The sequence below is a fragment of the Podarcis filfolensis genome (genome assembly GCF_964270895.1).
Source record: "Podarcis filfolensis genome assembly, chromosome: 9".
NCBI classification, from domain to species: Eukaryota; Metazoa; Chordata; class Lepidosauria; order Squamata; family Lacertidae; genus Podarcis; species Podarcis filfolensis.
The window spans coordinates 56,894,108-56,916,926 of record NC_139610.1 but is presented as its reverse complement, the minus strand read 5'-3'; the positions used below and the strand labels follow the sequence as shown (position 1 = coordinate 56,916,926).

Sequence of the window (22,819 nt, the reverse complement as noted above, 5' to 3'; positions counted from 1 at the left end):
TTTGTAAGTAGGGCTACCAGAATGTGCATAAGCAGAGGGGAAGGGCTGTGGTGGTAGACCTTGTGCTTTGCATTCTGAAAGCCTCGGGTTCAATCCCTGTCATCTCCAGATAAGGATGAGGAAGACTCCTGGCTTGATCGGCCCCTGAAGAGCTGCCACCAGTGTCAGCAGTACAGTGGACACTCGGGTTGCGAACGTGATCTGTGTGGGAGGCACGTCTGCAACTTGCAGCTTCCGCAACCCGCAGCGCCACGTCCGTGCATGTGTGGATTGCGATTCAGCACTTTTGCGCATGCACCGAAACCTGGAAGTAACGTGTTCTGGTACTTCCGGGTTTCAGCGCGTCTGTATCCCGAAAACGCACAACCTGAAGCATCTGTAACCCAAGGTATGACTGTACTCAGCTAGATGCATCAATGTTCTGACATGGTACAGGGCAGCTTCTTCTGTTCCTTTAGCCTCACTTAAGTCATGCATACCTGAATGCAGGGATTGCTACCTAGTATATGCAACAGACAAGGCAACGGGGTGAGAGCCTTCTACCCCCATGGTGAGGATTAAACACATAATAGCATGCTCCAGAGATTTAGTGTGAGGAGCCATAGGTTCATGCACATTTTTATTGAGTAGTAATATAAAATGCTTTTTTTTTCATTGTTACAAGTGCATGCTTTGATTGCCAACATTTCATAAGTCAAATTACAAAGGCAAGGCTGTAGGCTGTAGTGAATTACTTGGGCACTTATACAATTGTTAAAAAATATCAGTGGACTGCTTTTGTTGGTTTTTCATCTTCCTTTAAGAATGAACCAGTTGTAACCCGTAACTGATATACAAAGGGAAAAAAGTGAAAAAATTACACGGTTTGTGGCACATGACAGAACGTAACAAAATGACTAAACCATCATGACATTAACAGTTATCATGCATTTAGTTTCACATGTAACTACAAACTTAGTTTAAATTTCACAAGGTTTGCTAAACATGCTAACCATCGATATGTGCACTGACAAGCTTATATTAAAAACTTTTAAGAATACTCTCCCCCTTAGATTTTTCAAAGCTTTTTTTTTTTGATTACAAAATTTCAAAGGCATTAGCATTTTCTTTTTAGAGAATATAAAGTACGCCAGTACATACATTTCCAGTATAAGTCAGACCACTAAGCGCATTACAGTCCCATACAGGCCTATACAGCCAATTTTTTTTTCTTAAAAAACATGCATAGGCAGATTTTTACAGAATATAGATGCTTTCACTGCACTTAATATGGTGTCTTGTTCACTATACTTAAAAATGCACCACTCATAAATATTTAAATTCAGCAAGCCACAACCAAGACTTGATTTACCAAAAAGAAAAAGAATAAAGAAAGGATTCCTAAATATAAACAGCAAAAAGAAAAGAAAAAAGGAGTATCATTATTCCAGTTTTATTTTCCTTAAAAACTTAAAAGAAAAGATTTCTCACTGCCAAATTAGTTAAGGTAAATGTTATATTTAAAGAAGGGCATTCAAGCACACTAAAGAAACCTGAGGTAAGCATAATCTGTACAAAATTAAACTGTCCTTTTTGGCATTTTTAACAAATTTGCAACTTTTTTTTTTAAGATTGCCTAATTTATTTTTTTTAAGATAGCCATCGTCTGACAAGAGTAGCAAAACATTATCAATAAATAGTCTCCTTATTTAGTTTGTACATCACTTTGTTAAAAATGTTTTTGATGTTGTCCATGTTTAGTGCTGCAACTGTAAACGTACAATAGTTAGTAAGAAATCAGACAAAATTGTCATGTCCAGTAACATAATAAAAGGCCTTTCAGTTAACATATCGAGAAGTTTCCAATGCAGTAGGAAAACATGTTCATTCCCCTAACTTTGCAATATATACCAGCATTAGCTTTCATTTAGTTTTCTACAAGCATTTTAAAGGCATATCCAAGGAGGCGTTGAACCTCCACCCCCCACCCACCAAAATAAAGTCTACTATCTCTTCTTAGATGATATTGTAAACTGAATCCAACACCTGGCCCCCAGAGCAAGTAAGCTATCATCAGAGGCAAGAACATCCCACTGCTGATATGCAGCAATCCCATCATGCCCTGCAGCTCAAAAACAAAAAAATCACAAGTTGGAAACGGTCACTGAATATTGCTGCTATTACTGCCATTGCTGTCAGTGCCATTAGTCTCTGAGGAGATTGCCTTGTTGATGGAGTTAAGGTTGGCATCGGATGGCATGGCATCTCTGCGAGGGGGCATCCGTTCGTTAATCCGGTCCAAGCCTTTGGCTTCTTCAAAGCTCGTGATCTTATGCTGCGGCGAGAATCCTTTGATAGCTACACAGAGAATTGAGGGGGAGGAAAAAACAAAAATAAACAAACAAAAACAGAAACAAACAAAAAAACAGAGAGGAAAGGAAAGTCAATGGCGACAAAGTGTTGGCATTTTATCAGCTTACTGAACAGTCAACTGAGTTGAGAAATTCCTTCACGGTGAAGAAAATAAAATGACAATGCGATTAAAGCTTCTGGATGGATTTGGAAACAGCTAGAAAGTAGATAGCCAATGTATCTTGAAAGTTTAAGATGCTCCCAAGGAAATTCAATTCTGACATTTTATTTGGTGGTTCGGTGTGGAATGAACTTTTTTTCAGGAACAAGTAGTGCTCACAGAAAAATAACAAACTAAAATCTCCTGCCTTAAAAGTGTAGGGTCCAGTTTCACACATACTGGTGCAGTGAAGCCATCACGATGTTTTCTGCCCTGTCAACTGCATGTAGTGAATATATGCCTCCTTGTGGTGGCAACTAAATTACAAAAGGAAGCTGGTTTGCTGTTGTAAACGGCAGCTCCCACATGTGTCTGTACGAATGAAAGCACTGGCTTGAAACTGGGAAGGCAAAATAATCTTGCAATGACTTTAGGGTATTAAAAGAAAATGTCTGAACTGGTCTTGAGTGATAAATGGTTGCGATGTCCTCATAGTCTCATTCGAGATAGAATTCTCGTTGATTTCCAAGGGAGATTTGTTGTTGTTGTTTTCTTTGGAATAGGCAATGCAGGATGAATTTAACAGCAGAGCAGCCGTCAAGAGGCTTCACAGAAATGATGAAACATTCAAAACTATAGGTTGCCCAAGAACTCTGGTTTGTGGCCTTTCAATAGCCATATTTCCAGGCGTGCCAACCTCATTGCAGAGGTTGTATGATGCCAAATGAGGACTTAGGTTCTCCTTTTAACAAGCTTTGATAGCCAGCTTCAAACTTTGGTTAAGATTCCTGCCTAAAAACTAGGACTCTGGTTAATCTTCACCCCATCAACATCATGGTTGATGTTATTATTTGGATGGGGGATGGAGAGCAGTAGCAAGCTTTGCAATGGTCCACTCCCTTAATCCTGGTAAACAGATTGTTCCCATTATATAGGAACCTGGATTGAGTGTTTATGAAATTTATCATACGAGGATACCTTTATAATGCATTAGACAGAAGGTCCTCAGTGTCTTCACTACAGAAGAAATGATCATACACTACTCAGGAACAATAACCTTCTCTGTCAGCCCTAGAGCACTACAGGATAATCTGGTTAAACTGCAGTAATTGAGTGTGACATGGATGCTGAATATCATTCTTTTTGGCATATTTGTCCTTCTTAACTTTGAAAGTGTAGGAACATAGGAGCCAGTAAGTGAATTTAAAAGTCAATGAACTTGCCCTTCAGCAATGACATTAGGAGTTCCACATTGATCTCACTAGGTATTTCACACATTCAATGAAAGGGGGAAAAAATTCAAGGGGCCTGATGCAATTCCATCATTTCAGGGGCTTACTTTAGAGTGTTTGAAACAAAAAAGGGGAAGGGCTCTGGGCAGCAATCCAAGAAACAGGCTTAACTTATTGGTTGCTGTTAACCCCTGGTGTGTTTCCCACCTCTTATTTTAGTAAATATATATATATAAATTGAACAAATATATATTTCAAGAATGTTGGTTATGTTTCTTTCTGCTGGGTTTCTTAACATGCAAGATAGCCAAGATGGTCAGTTAGTACCAGCAACATGGGGAGAGAATACTGGGAGGGCATGAGCGAAAAGGAGGGAGTTGGAAACTGAATTTGCTCTTTGGTTTATCTGTCAAGAGGTATAATCAATTTTGTTCTCCATTAGGGAGAAAGCATAATCCTTTCTGAATTTTGAGATGACTTCCCCCCGCCCCTCACATTTCTCCTTGAAGGCAAAGTCCCTGGTACTATTAAACCACTTGTGTTGAATTTTGTGGCAAGGACAAATCCTCTCATGCTGACATTTTGCCAACCACCGCTGTGGAAATATGGACTGCAGACAGATACAGAGGACCAATTCCCCTTCCCCCCATGTGGTGATTTCTTTTTTTCCTGCACTTTTTTTTGCTAGGTGGAAACCACTGCATACTGAGCCATCTGAAGGGGTGGAACATAAAGATGGCTTTGAGGCTATCATGGCTTCTGGAAAAAAAAATCAACAATTTAAGTCAGTGGATTGGATCCAAAGAGCTGTGAGCGGTTCCATAAAATGTGTGCAAGATTTCCACACAATGCTAGAACAGATAGAGCCTTATTCTTCAGCTGGAACAAGAGCCTGTGCAAGTAGAATAATAGTGGAACACTTGTAGAGAAGAACGCTTGCACACTTTTCTCAAGCAAGAGACCCTAGTGTAAAATGGCCCTTCCTGAGGGGAAATGGCCCTTCTGTGAGTTGAAGATGCCTCCCGCATGTGGAAGGGTATCTTTGGATCCACTCCAAAATGCTTAATCTTTGCATGTTGGACCACTTCAGACAACATAGTTTGCTGTGGAATCTACCACCCTTGGTTGTCTGGAAACTTCCCTTCATCACTTGTAACCCACATGTTCCCACCTATTCCCCACAAATTTCATATAGGTTTCATACTAGAGATAACTTGAACAAAGACTCATAGCAGAACATTCAACCCCGGCCCTCTTAAAAATTCACCACAGTGCTGTCAATTTTGATCCAGTCCTTTGACGTAGGTGTACAATGAATGGCAATGTGAAGTGTACGACAGTTTAATTTTGCAGGATGTTCAGCTGTGATTGGATGTATGAACACCTAGACTCCGTCAAAGGCCTGCACAGGCCCCTAGTAAACACTTGTTTATGTAAACAGAATCGTTATTAGATTTCCCAAAGGCGATAGCTTTTCAGATCAATCAATCAATCAATCTTTGGTTACAGTGCAATGTAATGATCAATAAGAAGTTTAACTTGAACAACGCGTATTCCCAAAATGGGATGCACATCTTGGTGTCAAGTAGACATATTTATACACCTTTATGCTGAAGAATGTGCTCTGCTGCAGTTGCTGGTCAGACAATGATTATTAGCAGTTTACATTGAGAAGTAATACTAAAAACACAACACAGTCACAGAAATCACAGGAAAAAAAACAGCCAAACTGTCAACAAGAATGCACATTGCAGAGTAGAATTTGCCAACAGGAATAGAGAATTCCAAAATAAATAGCAGCTCACTCACTGCTATTTAGAAAGCAGTTGTATTTTCTCTTACTTATTGCTAAGAATTTTGTTCACTCCTGTAACAAAAAGATCAAAAAACAGATAGGATGGCCAAAATGGCAGTCTTACTCCATGCCAACAGAACTAATGACTAATGATTTTTTTTCTTCTTTTTTTTGGAAAAAAACTCATGTTTTAGGGGGGCAAGAACAAAATACAACTGAGTAATTTTTTGGTTTTGTTTTAAAGGGGAACTTTTGAGAGTCTTCTTGCAAAACAATTTGAATTACTAATTTAATCATCGTGTATAGAAATATTTCAGTATGCATCTGGAGATCTATTAACTGTACAACTAACAAAATTATTTTAAGAGCTGAAACAAAAGGATCCCTGAGAAAGGCAGCTTGAAGTTTTGCATTCAGTATCTTCGACAGTAATTCATTTGTGCTGGTAGTCATTTGAAATGGTGTTGGTTTTAAGAGCTACATTAGAGAAAATTCCCAAAACTTGCAGGGGAAAAAACCTCCTAGCATCTCCCATTGTTTTAATATTTTCCCCCTAAAGGGACATTTTAAAATATACTAAATTACAGTGAAGACTCGTTCAAAAATCACTTTCACTAGAGACCTCAGCAAAGGGAGAACCCCATTCAAGTTTAGCATTCTCTCAATTTTCAGATATATCTTAAGGTGACATGGGGAACTGAATCATCCCCCTTAAGGGAAACTGTTTGTTTGTCAAATGGCTTTTACTAAAGTGCTGCCATGCCCCCTTTGAGTTGCAAGCTTTCTTATCCTTGTGCAATACTGATTCAGCACTTTAAGCTTAATGGACACAGATCAGAACATCGCTGCAACTTTAAGAAACAACACCAACAACAAAAGGAACACTTTCCCCTTTAAAGCAAGTAAACTTAGGTTAATACTGAGCCACAATTGTTAGCTCAACACCCACACACTCTATACAAGCTACAGCAAAAATGAATACACCCAGCAGAGCCCTTCTCTGTTGTAACAACAACAGAAAGGGGTCTGGCCAATTTACCTTCATCAGCCTCAATAGCCTCAACAGTAGCTGAAGAGAAGAAAGGGGTAGCAAAACGAATGAGAAAAATGAGCAGAGGATTTAACTCTAAGAACAAGTCAGTGAATAGCAAAGGAGCTAGTACACTTGAAGGTTACTGTAAGTGCTGGATTTTGACACAGAAGACAACATAGAATGCTACACACAAAACAGACACAGGTATCGTAATTTGCAGGCAATAGATTTCTTTCTCTTTTTTAATGTGGGGGGAGTGAAAGTTACTCATTTGTTCTTAAATATCTAATAAAATAAAATAGCCACATGGATTTAATTGAAATGCTATACCGTATTGTTCATAAAATATACAAAGTTGACGGTATAAAAGGGTGGCTGCAACACTGAATGGGGCAGTTTAGATTGCAGAGTGTCCAGTAAGACATATCGTGGCATTAAGCCAGTGGACGAAAGTACCAGCAATGCAGATCAGCAAAATACTGAAGCACCCTTTGGTCAGCAGAGGGACTAAGGGAAAAGATGGTTTCTGATAATTTGGGGAAATATTTTCCTTTTCTCTTGGATGCCTTTTTTTTAAAAAAAACACACACACTAAAGAAATACTGAAAAGAGCTTTCAGTGTTCAATATTTTGTTTGTGGGTTTCCTTGTTTAGAGTGGCACAGAACACCATCTTTTCAAGTGCCCCATATTGTTAATTTTTTTAATTAAAAAACTATGTTTTAATTTTATTTAGATCTGAACTACTGGCAGAACAACTGACCATTTCAAAATTGCTGGTAGTATAGCACAGATTTCAAACCACCATGGCCTTTTAAATAGGGCTTAAGAAGCATTTGCAAACAGAAATGAACAAAGAAGTTAATATTAGAAATGCATTGTTACATTATAGCTTGAATGTCTTTTTGACAGCCAGATGCACCTAAATCCACATTGGTATTAAGTATGGCAGCAAGGAAGCCTATCTGCCCATAGAGAAACATACTGGCCTGGGTCTGGTTTAGAATGTTGCATTTTTTGTAGTTGCAAAGATTAATATGGACTGAGATCAGTGGAATCTCATCAAGTGTCATCTTGCATCAAGGACAAGTTCCCCCATGGAATCTATAGCCCTTGGGTGCAGCAAATAAGGTAACTCAATAACCAAAATAAATATGCATAATAAATAAGAAAGAGGAAAGAGACAATAAAACTTAAGATGAGAAAAAGGATCCAAACCAGCACAATACACTAAAAGAATGGTCACTAAGAATGTACACATTTCACACAATATATTGCTCATATTTTCTGTTAATACATAGCACAGTCAGCAAAATGTGCTTAACAGAAACTATGTAGATTTCAGTATATTTGGTGAATGGTGCAAGGTGTTAACTAATGGGTTGTGTATAGTAATGTTTCACTAAGCTATAATACTGCAGTATGAGGGAATTTCCCAATAGCCAGGCTTTTGGACAATCTGACAGAAGCAATTGTATCAAGACAACAGTTTTTTGTTTTCTCCCCCCAGGATGGGTGGGTGATAAAATTCTACGAATGTCAAGGGACTAATAATATGAAGCAAATCCCTTATGTGCCTCAATAATTCCATTAGTGTGACAAACACACTTTGGTCATCATATTGCAGCATTTACAAAGCAGAACGTTACCATATGTGTAACACACAAGCCACCAAAAAGAGAGTTTACCACAGAATACCTGAATCTTCTAGATAAAGAGAAAAAGAGACAGAAAGGGGGAAAAATACAGGAAAGAAACTCCAGGAAAGAAATGGGAAAGTTAGAGGCTGAGACTGAGTTATTGAAAAGGCGAATCTCCATGTCTCACAGTTAAAAGCTACATCATAATTATGGTTGGACACTCATGGGTGCATGTTACACAATAGTAAAAACAGAAAACAGTTAATACATTAAAATATTTGACTGTGGCTCCTTACTTCAAGAGGAAAATTCTACTAGCTATAGCGCTGCTGTATAACTCATACAAAATATGACTTGAAACAGTAAGTGAGAGAAAGTGCCTCAGTGCTTGCATATAGAGCAAAACCACCATTATAACGTTCTTCCCTTTATTCAAGTAAATTGTGAGTTTGCCGTATGTGGCATTAGTTATTCACAAGCCATTAGTTATTCACTGGCCCTCAGAAACTGAATTCCAGTTACAGAATTCCAATACTGCAGTTCTACATGAAGAAGAGAAAATGAAGAATGCAATTTGGTAGTTACCAGCTGGCCTAAGGGAGGATTGGCATGTTGGCCAATAATTTGCAGTTTTTCCACGTACGCAGCGTCTGCCATTTTTGTAAAGGGAGAGAGGTCATGCTCAGGAAGTTGCTTATGAATACCATACACTGAAAAGCAAACTTGCATGCTTGCAAGCACAATGGATGGGAAAGAAAGCCTTCTCAAGCTTTGAAAGATGGGATTCTCAAGCAGAGGACTTTCTTCCCACCCTCTTTATCCGTGGCCTTTAGAAGCTGTCAACTAAGAAGTTAGACAGGGCAGATAAGTTTCACTCCAAGCCTGATCCACTGTATTTGGATTCAGGTTACCTGGGTCTCTGGAGCAGGTGGGGAGGCAGACATGTCTTGGGAGGGGAAGCTCATGTCACTTACTTGGAGCTTTAGCTACTGCCTGCCAAAGCCTTTGGCACTGTGCTCCCTGGCTTGCTCCAGTATTCTGCATGTGATACAGTATAATTAATGATGTACCAGCAGCAGGCCCCTCCCTACAATGATGCCTGGCTTACCTGACTGCAGGCTAAGGTGGGAGGCCCAACGGCAGTAGAGGAAACCTGAATAAAGCACTGGGATCACTGCATTATGAGGAAACGAAAGCGGTTGCTGCACTGGTGGGTCCAGATGCATGAATTCAGCACAAGACCTGCCCTGCAGTTGACTTGTTCACATTTCTGCCATTTAAATCACCCCATAATGTAGTTCCTGTGAAAGACTCTTTGGGAGTTGCATTGGTGATAAGTTAAAATGGTGGATGCACTGGCAAACATGGGGCACTACATTTCTGTCCATGCCAGGCCCTCCCTCCCTCCATTAATAATAATAATGATAAGAAGAAGAAGAAGAAGAAGAAGAAGAAGAAGAAGAAGAAGAAGAAGAAGAAGAAGGAGGAGGAGGAGGAGGAGGAGGAGGAGGAGGAGGAGGAGGGGTGGGGGCAAACTGGGAAATACAAATGTCACTGGTACCACCTACTTTCCCGGGATCCCAGCTTTTGCCTGAATATGTTGTGGATGGGGACTACTTCTAAGGGAAGAGGTTTGAGAACTATGCAAGAAGGAAAACCTATTCACATGCAGTGTATATGCCCCGGCTTTTGTAAAGTTAAGCTGCCAGAACCAAGATAGATATGTTTTTAAGCTATCACGGTAAGCTGGTGCAAGCCTCAATTAAGTTCCTCATGCTGATATGCCAAAGGCTTATGCATGGATCTCCACTAAATGTGGTTTCTGGATGGCCCATCCTAAATGAGTGGGGTCAGGGAGCAGCTTGGCTGTGTATGTGTGTGCTCCCCGTTTTTATATATAAAAAAACAAAAACAAAAACCCCAGTCATTTAGATGAGTCTTTACCTACATATGAGGCAGCAGTATCCCAGAGAAATAGCAGAGATGATTTTGCCTTTCACATGTGTAACTCTTCCCTATATATCCAGAGTCACCCCCCTCCCTTTAAATATTGCCAAGTATTGCAAACAGGGGTTGCGTGCATTTATTTAGTTTGGTTTTTCAGCCGAATTTTGTGCGCCAGCTTCTAGTCACTCTGTGGTCTCTCTCTCTCTCTTCTTGAAGAGACTGCATTTATATAGCGGAAAGGAATTCTGTGCTTTAGCAGCTGAATTTATGTACACCATAGCACACATTCACAAACATGCTTACCGCTTTGCAGAGTTTGTTTTCCTCCAGAGAGCACCCCACTGGGCAGCATTCCTGTTGGGGTCAACCCTTTCAGTGTCAGCACACTCTCACTCTCTTCCCTGGTAGAAACAGGATGAAGCAATTGTCAATTGCAGCCAGTAACTTATGCGGTCAGAAAGAAGAGAAGGGAAGAGCTAAGAACTTCCTCATTGTTTCTAGATCCAGCTCCAGCTGAGGGACACCCTTCCCTTCCCTCTGGTAACACCTTTATTCATTTATATCCTACTTTGTCATGGAACCTAAGGTGGAGTGCATGTGGTTCCCAGGCACACACCCATCCAGGCACTGACCAGACCCAGAACCACTTTCCTTTAGCAAATCTAAAGCTCATATGGCCACAGACCATACCCTCGTTACATTTTTATAATACATGAGTTGTATCCAAAGTAGCACTAAGTAACTCAGGACAGATAAAAGGAAGTACTTTTCACAACAGCACATAGTTAAAGTATGGAACCAACTCTCACTGGAGGCACTGATGGCCACCAACCTAGATAGTTTTAAAAGAGGATGAGACAACTTCATGGAGAAGAGGGCTTCTGGTGGCTACTAGCAATGATGTCTAGGCTCTGCTTCCACAGCTGCAAACAGCAATGCCTCTGAATACCAGCTGTTGGAAACCACAGGAGGAGAGAGGGCTCTTGTGTTCCTGTTTCGATTGCTGGTTTCCTACAGGCATCCGGTTGACCACTGTGAGAAGAGGATGCTGGACTAGGTGGGACTTCCCTGTTCCACCTGTTCCACCTGGATCTTCTTATCTTCTTAAATCCTTGCATGACCAGAACAACATCCACTTGTGGAATAGGCCTTCCTTCCCCTCCATGTGCCCACTAAAACTGTTATGGCTGTTCCCTAACTCCCTGGAGCAGAAGTGAGGATGGTGCAGCAAGCACAGAGGGCAAAAAGTTATGTTGTGCAAGTGGAGGTTGTCCAGTGTGTGCAATTATTTAGTTGGATGCCACTTATGTTGTTATGTATTGGATTTTTTTGTACTGCTGTAAGCCACTTTGGATGCAAATTTAGGCCTAAAAAGCAGGATACATATATAATAAATAAAACAACTGGTCCTCTACCTTCTAATTCTAATACAGTTGTACCTTGGATCACCTTGCGACTTGAATGTTTTGGCTCCTGAACGCCACCAACCCAGAAGTGAGTATTCCAGTTTGTGAACGTTCTTTGGAAGCCGAATATCCGATGTGGCTTCTGATTGCATGCAGGAAGCCAATTGGAAGCCGCACCTTGGTTGTCCAATGTTTTTGGAAGTCGAACTGACTTCTGGAACGGATTCCGTTCGACAACCAAGGTATGACTATACTGGGATAAGGAGTAGCAAAGACATGGGAAACACATTCCTGACTGCATCATTTTAATGCAAACTTCCTTGGCAGAGGCCTGCTATTAAGATTCAAATTCCAATTTATTCTTATTTAACACCTTGTTGGCACATCTTTGATAGCCATGCAGGCTTATCTTGTCGAGATATCAACAGCCTGATGTATTTGCATTTTAATGAATTTGCCAGGTATGCATCCTTCGGCTATATTCTGATGAGGATTATAACCATTTGGAATTTCCATTATGTGCTGCGGCTTGGAACCCAATGATTTCATCTTCTTTGTGATTTATGACAGCATTAGATGTTTGGTGGTTTGGCATGAACTTGGAAATCCTGGTTGCTCCTGAATGGCTGCAAAGCAGTAGGGAGGAAGGCCAAATTTAGAGACACAGGAACATTGAAATTTGCCTTATACCAATTCAGATCATTGGTCCATCTAGCAGTTCTCTCTGGATGTTGAATGTTACTTTATTTGACGTAGGTTGCGTATTTTAAAGTTATGTTTTATTATCACATTTTTGTATTGCATTAGATTGTTATAAGGTGTACATTCTTTGTTTCATCAGCTTGTAAACTGCCTTGGGTATAGTAAGATAGAAAGACGGTATACACATTAAAAGTGATGATGATGATGATGATCCAGGCTACATTCTGGATGAAACAGAACCAGTTTGAGGGAATTAAAAACAAAGCTTTCAAATGGCGAGTGCATCAACAGAGAAGCAGCATTTTAAAGCACCTTGTCATCCGTGTAATAAACAGTAGCAAAGAAGACATACCTCAGCACAGAGAATACTCGGGCCATTTTGCCTATTGCCCGGATCTTGTTCCTTATAACTTCTTTCCGAGCTGCGGCTGTGGCACCTATAAGGGGAAAAAAATAATAATAAACATGAAGAATTATAATGTTTAGTAGCTAGTAATGATAAATTTTGAGTGCTTTTTCTAATGCTTTGGCAGCCTGGCTTCCCAGTTGAGAAAGATATCTCAACACCACAGAATTAGACCATTTAAGCCTCCCACGCCAATGTGGTTGTTCGGGACCACAGCCGTTGTTTGTAATATTGGAAAAACCCTTTCAGCAAACCAAAACTCCCTTATACTCCAAATATCCCAACAATTATAGGGTTAGTTGTCTCCTTCCTTCCTAAAAATGAAAATTTAACTTACTAAGCGATCCCAATTTATCCCTACTGAAATAAATGGGAAAGAGAAACTATTAAGTTTGGGGCCCATTCTATTCCTACCAAAATATCGAAGCTAGGTAGAAAACATCTTAGCGATTTCTGCCCCTGCCCCCCAATACCTTCCTGTGTATACAAAAAACAACAACAAAACCACTACAAACGACTGCAGGGAGCCTGTGGAAGTCTAGGAGTAAAAATTCTTATCCTTGGGGCTTAACTCATCTCCAAATTGCCTTTATCTTGACCCAGCAGTTAAAATATTTTCAAAGGGCAAACTTGAAATAGTGACTTCTTATTTCTAATGTTCTGAGTGAGGAATACTGAGCACCAGCTCAGACTTAGGAAGCAGCAATCCTAACTACAGAAATAAATACACTCAAGCCTTCACCATCCACTGCAATTTGACAGGGAGTGCCTGCGACTGCATACCACTGGGGCTGACTCAGGACGTTTTGTTGACTCCCCATTCCAGGTGCAGAACACCCCTCCTGACTGGCAGCTGAATCTTACACAGGTGGTAGGACAGTGTTCTCCATCACACCCGAGGAAAACAGGCTAGTTTAAGGGCCTCAGGCTAGACATTAAGGCCAGCAATAAGAAAGCTCTGCTATTACTGGGGCCCAGAGCTCAAGAGGCACAGAAGGGTCTGCAGCCAATCTCAACATCTGCCGCCTGAGGTTGCTGCCTCACTTTGCCTAATGCTAAGGCCAACCCTGCATACTAGGGGGACTGAGATAGCTAGCAAATCTAACTTCTAACTGTCCTGTGCCTGCAGATTTTGATTTCAAGGACATAATGAAAGGTTTCACTGCATCTTATGCCATAAAGTTTACAACAGAATGGGAGAGGAAATAAATGCATCACAAAATAATCCTACAATTGGTTTCTAGAAGTTTGCATGTCTCAACTTTGAAACAAATTCAAAAATTTTTGTTTGGCATATCTGAGAAGCAGCAAACGTAAAGAATTTTACATTTGAAGTATTTAAAATTCCTATACATTGTTATTTTAAGTGGTGGGGTTATTTTGGAGGGTTTCAGAATCTCGGTCAGAAAGGGAAATGAGGTTTTTCTCTCACAGTTGTACCAGAAAATGCAATGTGATGCGATATCTCAGGTGTAGCAGTGAGGAGGGGAGATTATGTGTGTGTTTTAAATAAGAGTGCACCGACTTTAAATAGGAATGGCAAAAATGCAATTAAAAGTGGCTAGTAATTAAAAATGATTGAGAGGCCTGACAGCGATATCACGTGTATCAGATATTAATCAAACAATGATCCAATAGAATTCAATCTATTTTGTGTTCCTGTTCAATTTAACAATCAGATTTTATAGTCTTGTTTTCTTTTAATGATCTGCAGGCTGATAATTTGGGCCCTTAGGTGTAACATAGAAACTAATGATTTAAGTGTTGAATAATAAACACATAAATGATTCTACGAAATAACAATAATAATTTCAAAGTAGGTAAATAATCAGAAAATATCATTTGTCAGAGGTACAAAGGACAGGATTGGGGAACAGGATTTATTAGCACATGTTAATTTTTAATTGGCAGGTGAAACACAGATTCAAGGGAGCAAACCCTGTAATTGTTTTATCAGAAAACTAGAATATGGGGAAATACTATACAGTGGTACCTCGGGTTACATACGCTTCAGGTTACATACGCTTCAGGTTACAGACTCAGGTAACCCAGAAATAGTACCTCGGGTTAAGAACTTTGCTTCAGGATGAGAACAGAAATCGTGCTCTGGCGGCACGGCGGTAGCAGGAGGCCCCATTAGCTAAAGTGGTGCTTCAAGTTAAGAACAGTTTCAGGTTAAGAACGGACCTCCGGAACGAATTAAGTACTTAACCCGAGGTACCACTGTATAGGAAAAGTGGAACACATTGAGTGGTACCACAAGGCAAGAAAATGATAAAGACAAGAGACTGTCTCTGAAAGGTATATAGTGGGGGAAAGGGAAAAACAAGAAAAGAACATAAATACTTGTAGGAAAAAGGAGACAAGAAATGTTGCAGAAAATTAAATCAGTATAAGTAAAGAATGTTATATAGCCCTTAGATTTACATAATTTTGTCAGCTCAAGCAAGCCCTCCATAGGTATTACCATATCTTTTAAGTTTCCAAAACAAATGTCTGCTGCTTTTATTGAAATGCACCTAAGTTAAGGCCTATTAATTTCAATGGGTCAGCTCAGAGATTGACTAATGTTGGAATTACCATTTAGAAATAGTTAACAAATAGTTATGAGCAAATTCCAATTCTATATAGTCTCCACGACATTCATTCAGCATTAAAAGCCATTGCACTCATTTAGTTTCAACACCATCTTCCTATGCAACATGGAACAGTGCAAACCGACAAGGAAGATGCCTGAGGCAATGGGCTCAGTTCATAAGAAAGAGCTGGTCCCTCAGGCATTCTGATGCTACCAGATGCTTAGAAGAGAAATATGACACACTGGCAACACTTTAGAAAAAAAAGGTTATTTGCTTATTTATTTATTATTAAATTTGTATACCACCCTTCATCAAGTTCCCAGGGAGGTTCACAGCAAGTCGAAGGCCCAAACTGCAGCTTTGTCCCATTCATGAATGAAATGTACAGTGCAATTTAAAGCTGTGCTCAGGCAGGAGGTGCTGATTCCACCCCATCCCTCCACTCCTAATATGTCCCTCCATGCAGGGAGGAGGGTCTGCTCAAATTATAGCAGTTGGTGGGGAAGGGCTAGAGATCTCCATGCCATATGGCCCTTTCAATTGCCTATCCTGATTTAAATGTGAATGGGGCAAACATGCCTTCAAAGACATAACTCTGTCAAGGATGATCACATGTAGCTTAATCCTTACCAAAATAAATGCAGTGATTTTCCTGACTCTAGGTAGGGAATGTGCTCACTTTCAAGCATTTAAGGTAAGTGGGCACTAGTGTTCAGTCCAGAGCAGAGACTGTGGCAGAATCAAGCATTGGTGCTAAATGGGAGGGATCACAGTGGCCGATATGAAGAAGGAAATTCCTGAAAGTTAGCACTTGGGAAAAGTCACACAAAAGCAAATTAAATGTAAGCCTTTCTTGCCCATTTAATAATACCTTTCTTCTGCGCATAAATAGGATCTTCTTATGATATTCCAAAGGGGGGGAAAGAAACAGATCAGTGAAGATTGCAGATTTATTTTTTAAAAAAAGGGGGAGGGGAGGCAGAGGAGGAAAGTATAAAACACGACAACATCAATGGGAAAGCAATGCTTAAGTAATTCTGAAAAATAGAAAAGAAACAAAATTAGGCAGGGAACATCAAGAAGGAATGGAAAAAAACAATGATGAGAAGAAAAGCACTCTGCAGCTCAAAGCCTTGTTAGTAACTTGTGCAATAAACTAAAATGCAGCAAGACAACCACAAGGCTGGTCTATTATTGGTCATGGTGCTTGGGGCATGCAACTTCTTTTTAAAGGGGATCAACCTTTACATGTTAACCAGGGGAGGAGAAGAGGGGCATGTCTATGTATGGATTTGTACTCATCATGGCATTTCTGCCATGTAAATGACAACCAGCATGGAGCAGTGGTCAAAGGGGGGGGGGGACTAGCACTGGGGAGGTTCATTCAAAACTCCACTGAGCCACGAAGCTCACTGGATGCCCTTGGGAATGTCACTATCTCTCAGCCTAACCTACCTCACAGGGTTGCTGTAAAAATAAAATGCAGAGTAGAGCACGTGCATGGACTAGCAGAGGGGGATTGACTGTATGGGCCCAAGACATAATGAATGCCTCGGTGAGATGTGGGATGGACTTCCCCAAGTAAAAAACACTTTAGACTCTAATTATCACACATGCAACAATCCACAGGGGATTTTGATAACCATCTTTCGCTCACGATGCAATCAACAAACTCCTCAAGATGGAAAACTCACTGCTCACTTTCTAGCCAATGTGCTATGCACCAACTCTAAATCCCTAGGAGGTCCTGTCCACTAAATACGTGCCAAGTGCTACAGTTATATTTCACTGAAATTATACTAAGCAAGAAAAAATTAGACCAGGTTTAATTAAGAAGAAGTGTTTGTCCTGTTGATGACAGTGCAAAGGACAAATCAAGTCGTCCGCTGTCAAGCCGTCTATCGTAAGTGCATAATTTTAATTAGCGCCTCCTAAGGTTTTTAATCATCTAAGTCAAATTCAGTAAGCCAGGAATGCCATTAATTAGGAAAATAACACATAAAGTGTGAGCTAGTTGTAGAGACTAGTTCACGTTGCTAGGCAATAGGCAAAGTTGTGTGTGTGTTTTTTAAAAAAACCCAACCAGCATATTGCTTTGTTTTCCCTCCTTAAGACTATTTGATGACAAATACAAGATTAAACCAAAATAAATTTAGATACATTGCATTTATATAAGAATTTAAGTTTTCCCCCTTCCCTTAAAGCAGGCAAATCAACAGGCCAGAACAAATAATCACAGGGCATACTGTCTCAGAAAGCCTATTTTTACTGCTGCTAGACACCAGTCCCTCATCTACACATATTAATTAGAATCAGCAGAGATTCTTCTAAAATAAATGGTAGCTACAACAAGCTATTTGTTTATGAAAGTTCCATCAAGAAAATTCTATCTAATCTTATCTACCTATCTATCTATCTAATGCAGTCTCTGCTTCAGTACTTGGATGGGTTGTGATCTTAGATCTAATCCAAAACCTAGTTTCACATTATTCTCACTTTTTAAAATGAAAAGTGCTTCTTTCCCCAGCTATCTGTTGTCCTTTTCCACCACTTACTGCCATTGCTTCTCTATACTATTTTCATCTCTTCCCGGACCATTTGCCCTCGCTGCTATTTAACCTGGCTGTGGCAACACATGTGATTTTGTTGACAACAGCATGCATCTGGTGTGATGTGATCATAGATGGTTGTCATGTGGGATGCCCCAGGCAATCAGGTTAAAAAGCAATGAGGGTTGGGGATAAGGAAGGCAATGAAGAAGAAAAATGTCACTGAGCTGAATCAGCAGTCAGGGAGCAAAGAATGAGGAATATTATCACAACAAGGTGGGCTCTTTTTTAAGTAATTAGTTTGGTTGTGGCAAATATGCTATTTAGCAGATACTGGAATGGGGACAATGTAGATTCTTATCAACAGGCATGACTAGGAGCCAAGCAAGGCTGTTGATGAAAAAACCAATTTGGATTGTTTGAGAAATTTGTATCTCTTTGAAAGAAGAGGCACGCCTGAAGTATTCAGGGACAGTCCCCTCCCTTACAGTTTTGGTTATAAAAGCTGGCATTTTGAGAATGAAACTAAACTTGAGAAGTCTTCCTAGCCTCACAGAAGGCAGGGGGAAAGCAGGAATGGTTTAGCGTTACACGTGTACGCAACCATTGTTAGAAGGAATATTCCCTCATTCCCAATTATATTCAATCCTTGCCTCCGCACTGGCAGATGGTGAAACTAGCAAGCCTTGTACTCTGGTTAAAGTTAGGCCAGCTTGATGTGACAAACATTATTTTTGCAAAAGTTTCCAGTGTCCCATTTTGGAGGCACCGAAGCTCTTGAATGTGCTGCTTGCCTCACCCTATTGGGGTGTCCAAAGGCTCATGCCATGAGGACAGAGCAGGGAGCCTGCTGTGGTTGTGTGAGACCTGCACGATTTAGAACTGATTCGACAGACTCATGGACAATAGGAGTGGTTGCTAGCCATGATGATTATGCTTTGCCTCCACTGACAGAGGAAGTATGTCTCTGAATACCAGTTGCTGAGAATTTTGATGGAACCTTTGCCTATAAATATTACCATTCTTCCAACATTATTTCTTGTGCAAAATCTCACCAAAGTATTGGGATCGCACACTCTCCCCTCCTCCTTATACACAGCCAACTTCAGTTCCACTTCTAAAGTATCTCAGTTTAGTATTACATATGAACTAGGGACTGTGGTTTAAAACAAACAAGGATATTCAACCAGTCAAATTGTTCAGCAAGTCATCCTCATAACCTATCATTTGAAGTTGGCATGTTTAAAAACTGACCAGTTTGTTTTAAAGGAGAATCTTAGTTCACAGGGACCAACAGAGCAACCCTCACCCTGTCTACTCATAAATAAATTCTGCTAAATTCAGTGGGGCTTACCCTGAGGTAAGTGGAATTTAGGATTGAAGGCTAAGTCCCTAATATGTATACTTCAAATTGAATCCTTAGATTCTGTGACAGTAGTTTTTCAGCATGGTCACTAAAGAGAAAGAAGCTACTCTACACCATATGTATTTATGACTTCAGCTTAAGCCACTGCTAAAAATAAGAACGAGTCCTAACAAAAAAGTTTTAGAAAACTTTTAACAAGTCTTCAAGGCAGGAACAAAATCTGTCTCATGCATCTGAGATGAAAATATAGTCTAAGTACAGCAATTAGGGAAAGCAGAAGACATTATATGAAAATTATTCCATTAAAGTACGGGTATTAACTTATTCACAATAAGGTAGAATTTAATATGATATGGTTTATAAAGCATTTGGTACACTATAAGGCCATAGGAATAATAGACAGCAATATTCTGCCTGCACAATGATGTAAAATTACTAGCTGATACCAAGGCACTTTTGAAATAAAATGCATTATCCCCCATCATAATATATACACGTGGTATGCATAAGATAAAGGCTACCTTGCAGGTTTTCTTCTCACACTATGAAATCAGTTCTAAGACTGGTTTTGTGTTTGTTAGACCTTTTTAGGATGAAGAACCCTATGGCCTTGGCTCTACATCAGTGATGGGGTACCCATGACCCTTCAGATGTCACTGAACTACAATGCCCACCAACCCTGGCCACTGGCCATGCTGACTGGGGCTGATGGGAGTTGGAGTCCAAAAACATCTGGGAGGACCACCATTTCTCTATCCCTGCTTTAGATGAATGTTGTTGCCAACCACAGTAAACAGACAGTGGGAATAGGACTGAGCTTCTATATCAATACTATAAATTAACAATCAGCATTCCAAAATGTACCCAGTGACCACCCATTCTTATCTATACTTCCTCTCTGTATTTTATTTTACCTCAGTGTGTTGTAGGTTCCCTCTTGCCTCAGAAATAAAATTAATATGTAGGCAGAAAGACTAGGAACTGCCCCGAGTTTATTTACTCTGATCACATTTGAAGATTTCATTAATAAGAGACATAGTGATTGAAGACACAGAAGACCCCAAATTGGCCTCTTTATGTTGGCAAAGCCACTATTCTCTCAAACAGCTGAACTGATCTATCTGTTCAAACCATGGAGTTTGGTTGGAGAGGGAAATCAGTCATTAGAACAATACAGTCTTCCATAACTACTGAGTGATCTTGAAAGACTTATAAAGTGCTAGCCCATAAAACAATCCCAAAGCTCCAGTTAGTGCAATATGCTGAAGGTTGTTACTCTCAAGGTTGGGAATGCCATGCCGAAACAAAATCTAGCAGCTATGCATGTTAAATACACACACTCCATGGTGTCTATCTTGTCTTCCTTGGAAAAACCATGATCAAACTCTCAGTTTACTGGGAGAAGAGTTAAATCTCTAAACACAAGTTTTTTCACACCAGCTTGCCAGGAGATGTCCAGCACCATGTGGATCCCCTTTCCAGAGTTCTCAGCAACTTTAAAATAAGGCAAGAAACAGCTGGAGCTCTTCACACTGTTCGTTAGATGCTCCTGCTAATTTCTTACCTTCTTCATATTGTAGCACAAATGCGAAAAACCACCCCTATTCCCCAGATTCTCTGTACATGACAGAGGACACAGGGAGGAGCAAGTTGTGATAAGCTTCTTTAAGAGACACTCACATTTATCACAGAGGGCATTCACCGTGATCACAGATGATGGTTGGCTAAGGAGCCAAGCCAAGATTTTTGGATTGTCTAAAATTGTATTTTGCTGGGGTGTGTGGAATAGATTCATAATGATCTATTTGTTTTGGACATGGAAGAACAATGGTCTCATCAGGGACCTGTTGTTTCTGAAGCAGGGAGGACCTTAACTTAAAGTTCAACTGCCACCCTATGGCTGGCCTCTAACGTAAGAACTTTGTAATAACTAACAAGACAAATATCCTATTATCAGGCAAAGGGAAAACCAACTTTCACATTCTGTTCATGTAAATGACTGGGCCCATTTTGCACAGGCTTCTGGGCATAGAGAAGGTATTTTTTGGAACTGTGTGCCTTTTTGATTTGAAGAGGAGCAAAAAAGAGAAGGATATATTTTTCATTCTTTTCCAACAAACCATGCATAAAAGCAAACATACCGTTGTCTAGCAGGAACACTGTCTTGGGCAGCTTGGAAGAACTTAACTGTAGTCCAGAGAGTTCCTCCCATAGCCCACCCTATGACTTGCCTTGAGATTAATAAAGACAGTTTTCAGGCACAAACGTTAATTGGAACACCACACTTGAGCAGAAGACACAAGGCGCTTACCATCAAAGCCATCTTCCTCTGTTCCGAGTTCATCATCTGAGCAAATGTTCAGCACGTTGACTAGCATCTCTGTCACTACAAAGAAAACCACATGGAAAATGTGTGAGAGACGGAGATACCTGATGTGTCCGACACAAAAGCTGCCAGTGTAGTGGAGTTAATAACAGTCAGAGCACAAAATAACACTTGGCATATGCCAATAGCATCGGACTTTTGATGCTATTTGTGTGAATATGCAGAGTGAGGTCCAAGATTTCATGTGGTTAATAAGGGATAATTGGTACTGTCCACTGCCAAAACTGAAGGATCACTGCAAAAGTAAAGTTCTTGTTTTGAAATATACAGATGTTCATCCCTCCCTTTTGGTGCCTGAACTACAAACGGAAAGCCTAGTGTCTTTTCCTCAGAAGTTTGGTTTGTTGGCTCAATGTGAACAGTTTGGGTCAGGCTTTCTACAGTCCCCACTGAAGGTTTGTTACTCATTCCTCTCACTTTCTCTCATGTAACAAGGCTGAGGTTATTGGGTGCTGCTAGTGACAAAAAATAAGATATTTTAGCTAAGTACCCAGCAATGCTTAAACAGGGAAAGAAGGCATTTCTGTCTAAATGAATGCTTCAAAGAAAAAAAGCAAAACCTAGCACTAGGTGGTTGTTAATGCAAGCTGATAGCGTCTTTCTAAGGTCAGGAGACTTCTGCACCAGCACACCCTGGATTTTGCTGAAAAAGCAGTTCTGTTTAAGCTATTTTGTTGAACTTGGAGGTTAGCCTAAAATACATTTACCAAATTGTAATGTATTTGAAGCACATGGTAATGTCGGTTTTCCAAAGCTTCCCATCCTCTTAGGACTGTTTCACATACTATGCAGCAACAAATTTGGCTTTGCTACCAATGGTTGTACTCAGAGTAGGCCCACTGATATTACCGATCATGAACAACTTATGTCCATTAATTTCAATGTGTCTGCTATGAGTAAACTTCAGCTGTATACAACCCCCAGTGTACATTCAACAGGAAATTGCCATTTGTTCCATTTCCCTGATCAGTGGGTCTGCAGGACACAACCATTTTCAATTCTCTGCCATATTGACAAATCACATTTTTAGGTGCACAATTAGATGTATACCTAAAATAAACATGTTTATAGCAAATATGCTATGACAGGCGGAATGGTAAGGGAAAATTGAATAGCTTCTCTGCAAAGAAAGCATAATTAAAACAGCTGCCAGAACCAACTTGAAAAATTCTGGGGAAGGACTGGATTTTAGCTTCTATTTTTTAAAAATAGAAGCTAAACAGCAAATTGGGTTATAACTGAAATATTGCAAAAAAGGGGGGCTACTAATAATGGTGGACATTATGCA

The 22,819-nt window shown here is 40.0% G+C and overlaps 1 protein-coding gene across 6 annotated transcripts in view; it reads right to left on the bottom strand.

Moving 5' to 3' along the window:
* Positions 1–606: 606 nt before the first annotated feature.
* Positions 607–22,819, bottom strand: part of PPP3CA (protein phosphatase 3 catalytic subunit alpha) — a 184,686-nt gene continuing 162,473 nt past the window's right edge. Inside the window, exons 10-15 of one of the 6 annotated variants that reach the window (XM_083571451.1) lie at positions 21,457–21,531; positions 16,102–16,128; positions 12,598–12,682; positions 10,441–10,538; positions 6,558–6,587; positions 607–2,337 (exon numbers count right to left, since the gene is read on the bottom strand). In XM_083571451.1, coding sequence (XP_083427577.1) covers positions 2,141–2,337; positions 6,558–6,587; positions 10,441–10,538; positions 12,598–12,682; positions 16,102–16,128; positions 21,457–21,531 — 512 coding nt within the window. In that variant the 3' untranslated portion in view covers positions 607–2,140. The remainder of the gene's footprint in view (positions 2,338–6,557; positions 6,588–10,440; positions 10,539–12,597; positions 12,683–16,101; positions 16,129–21,456; positions 21,532–22,819) is intronic. The other 5 variants (XM_083571452.1, XM_083571454.1, XM_083571455.1 and 2 more) reach the window with 5 other exon arrangements.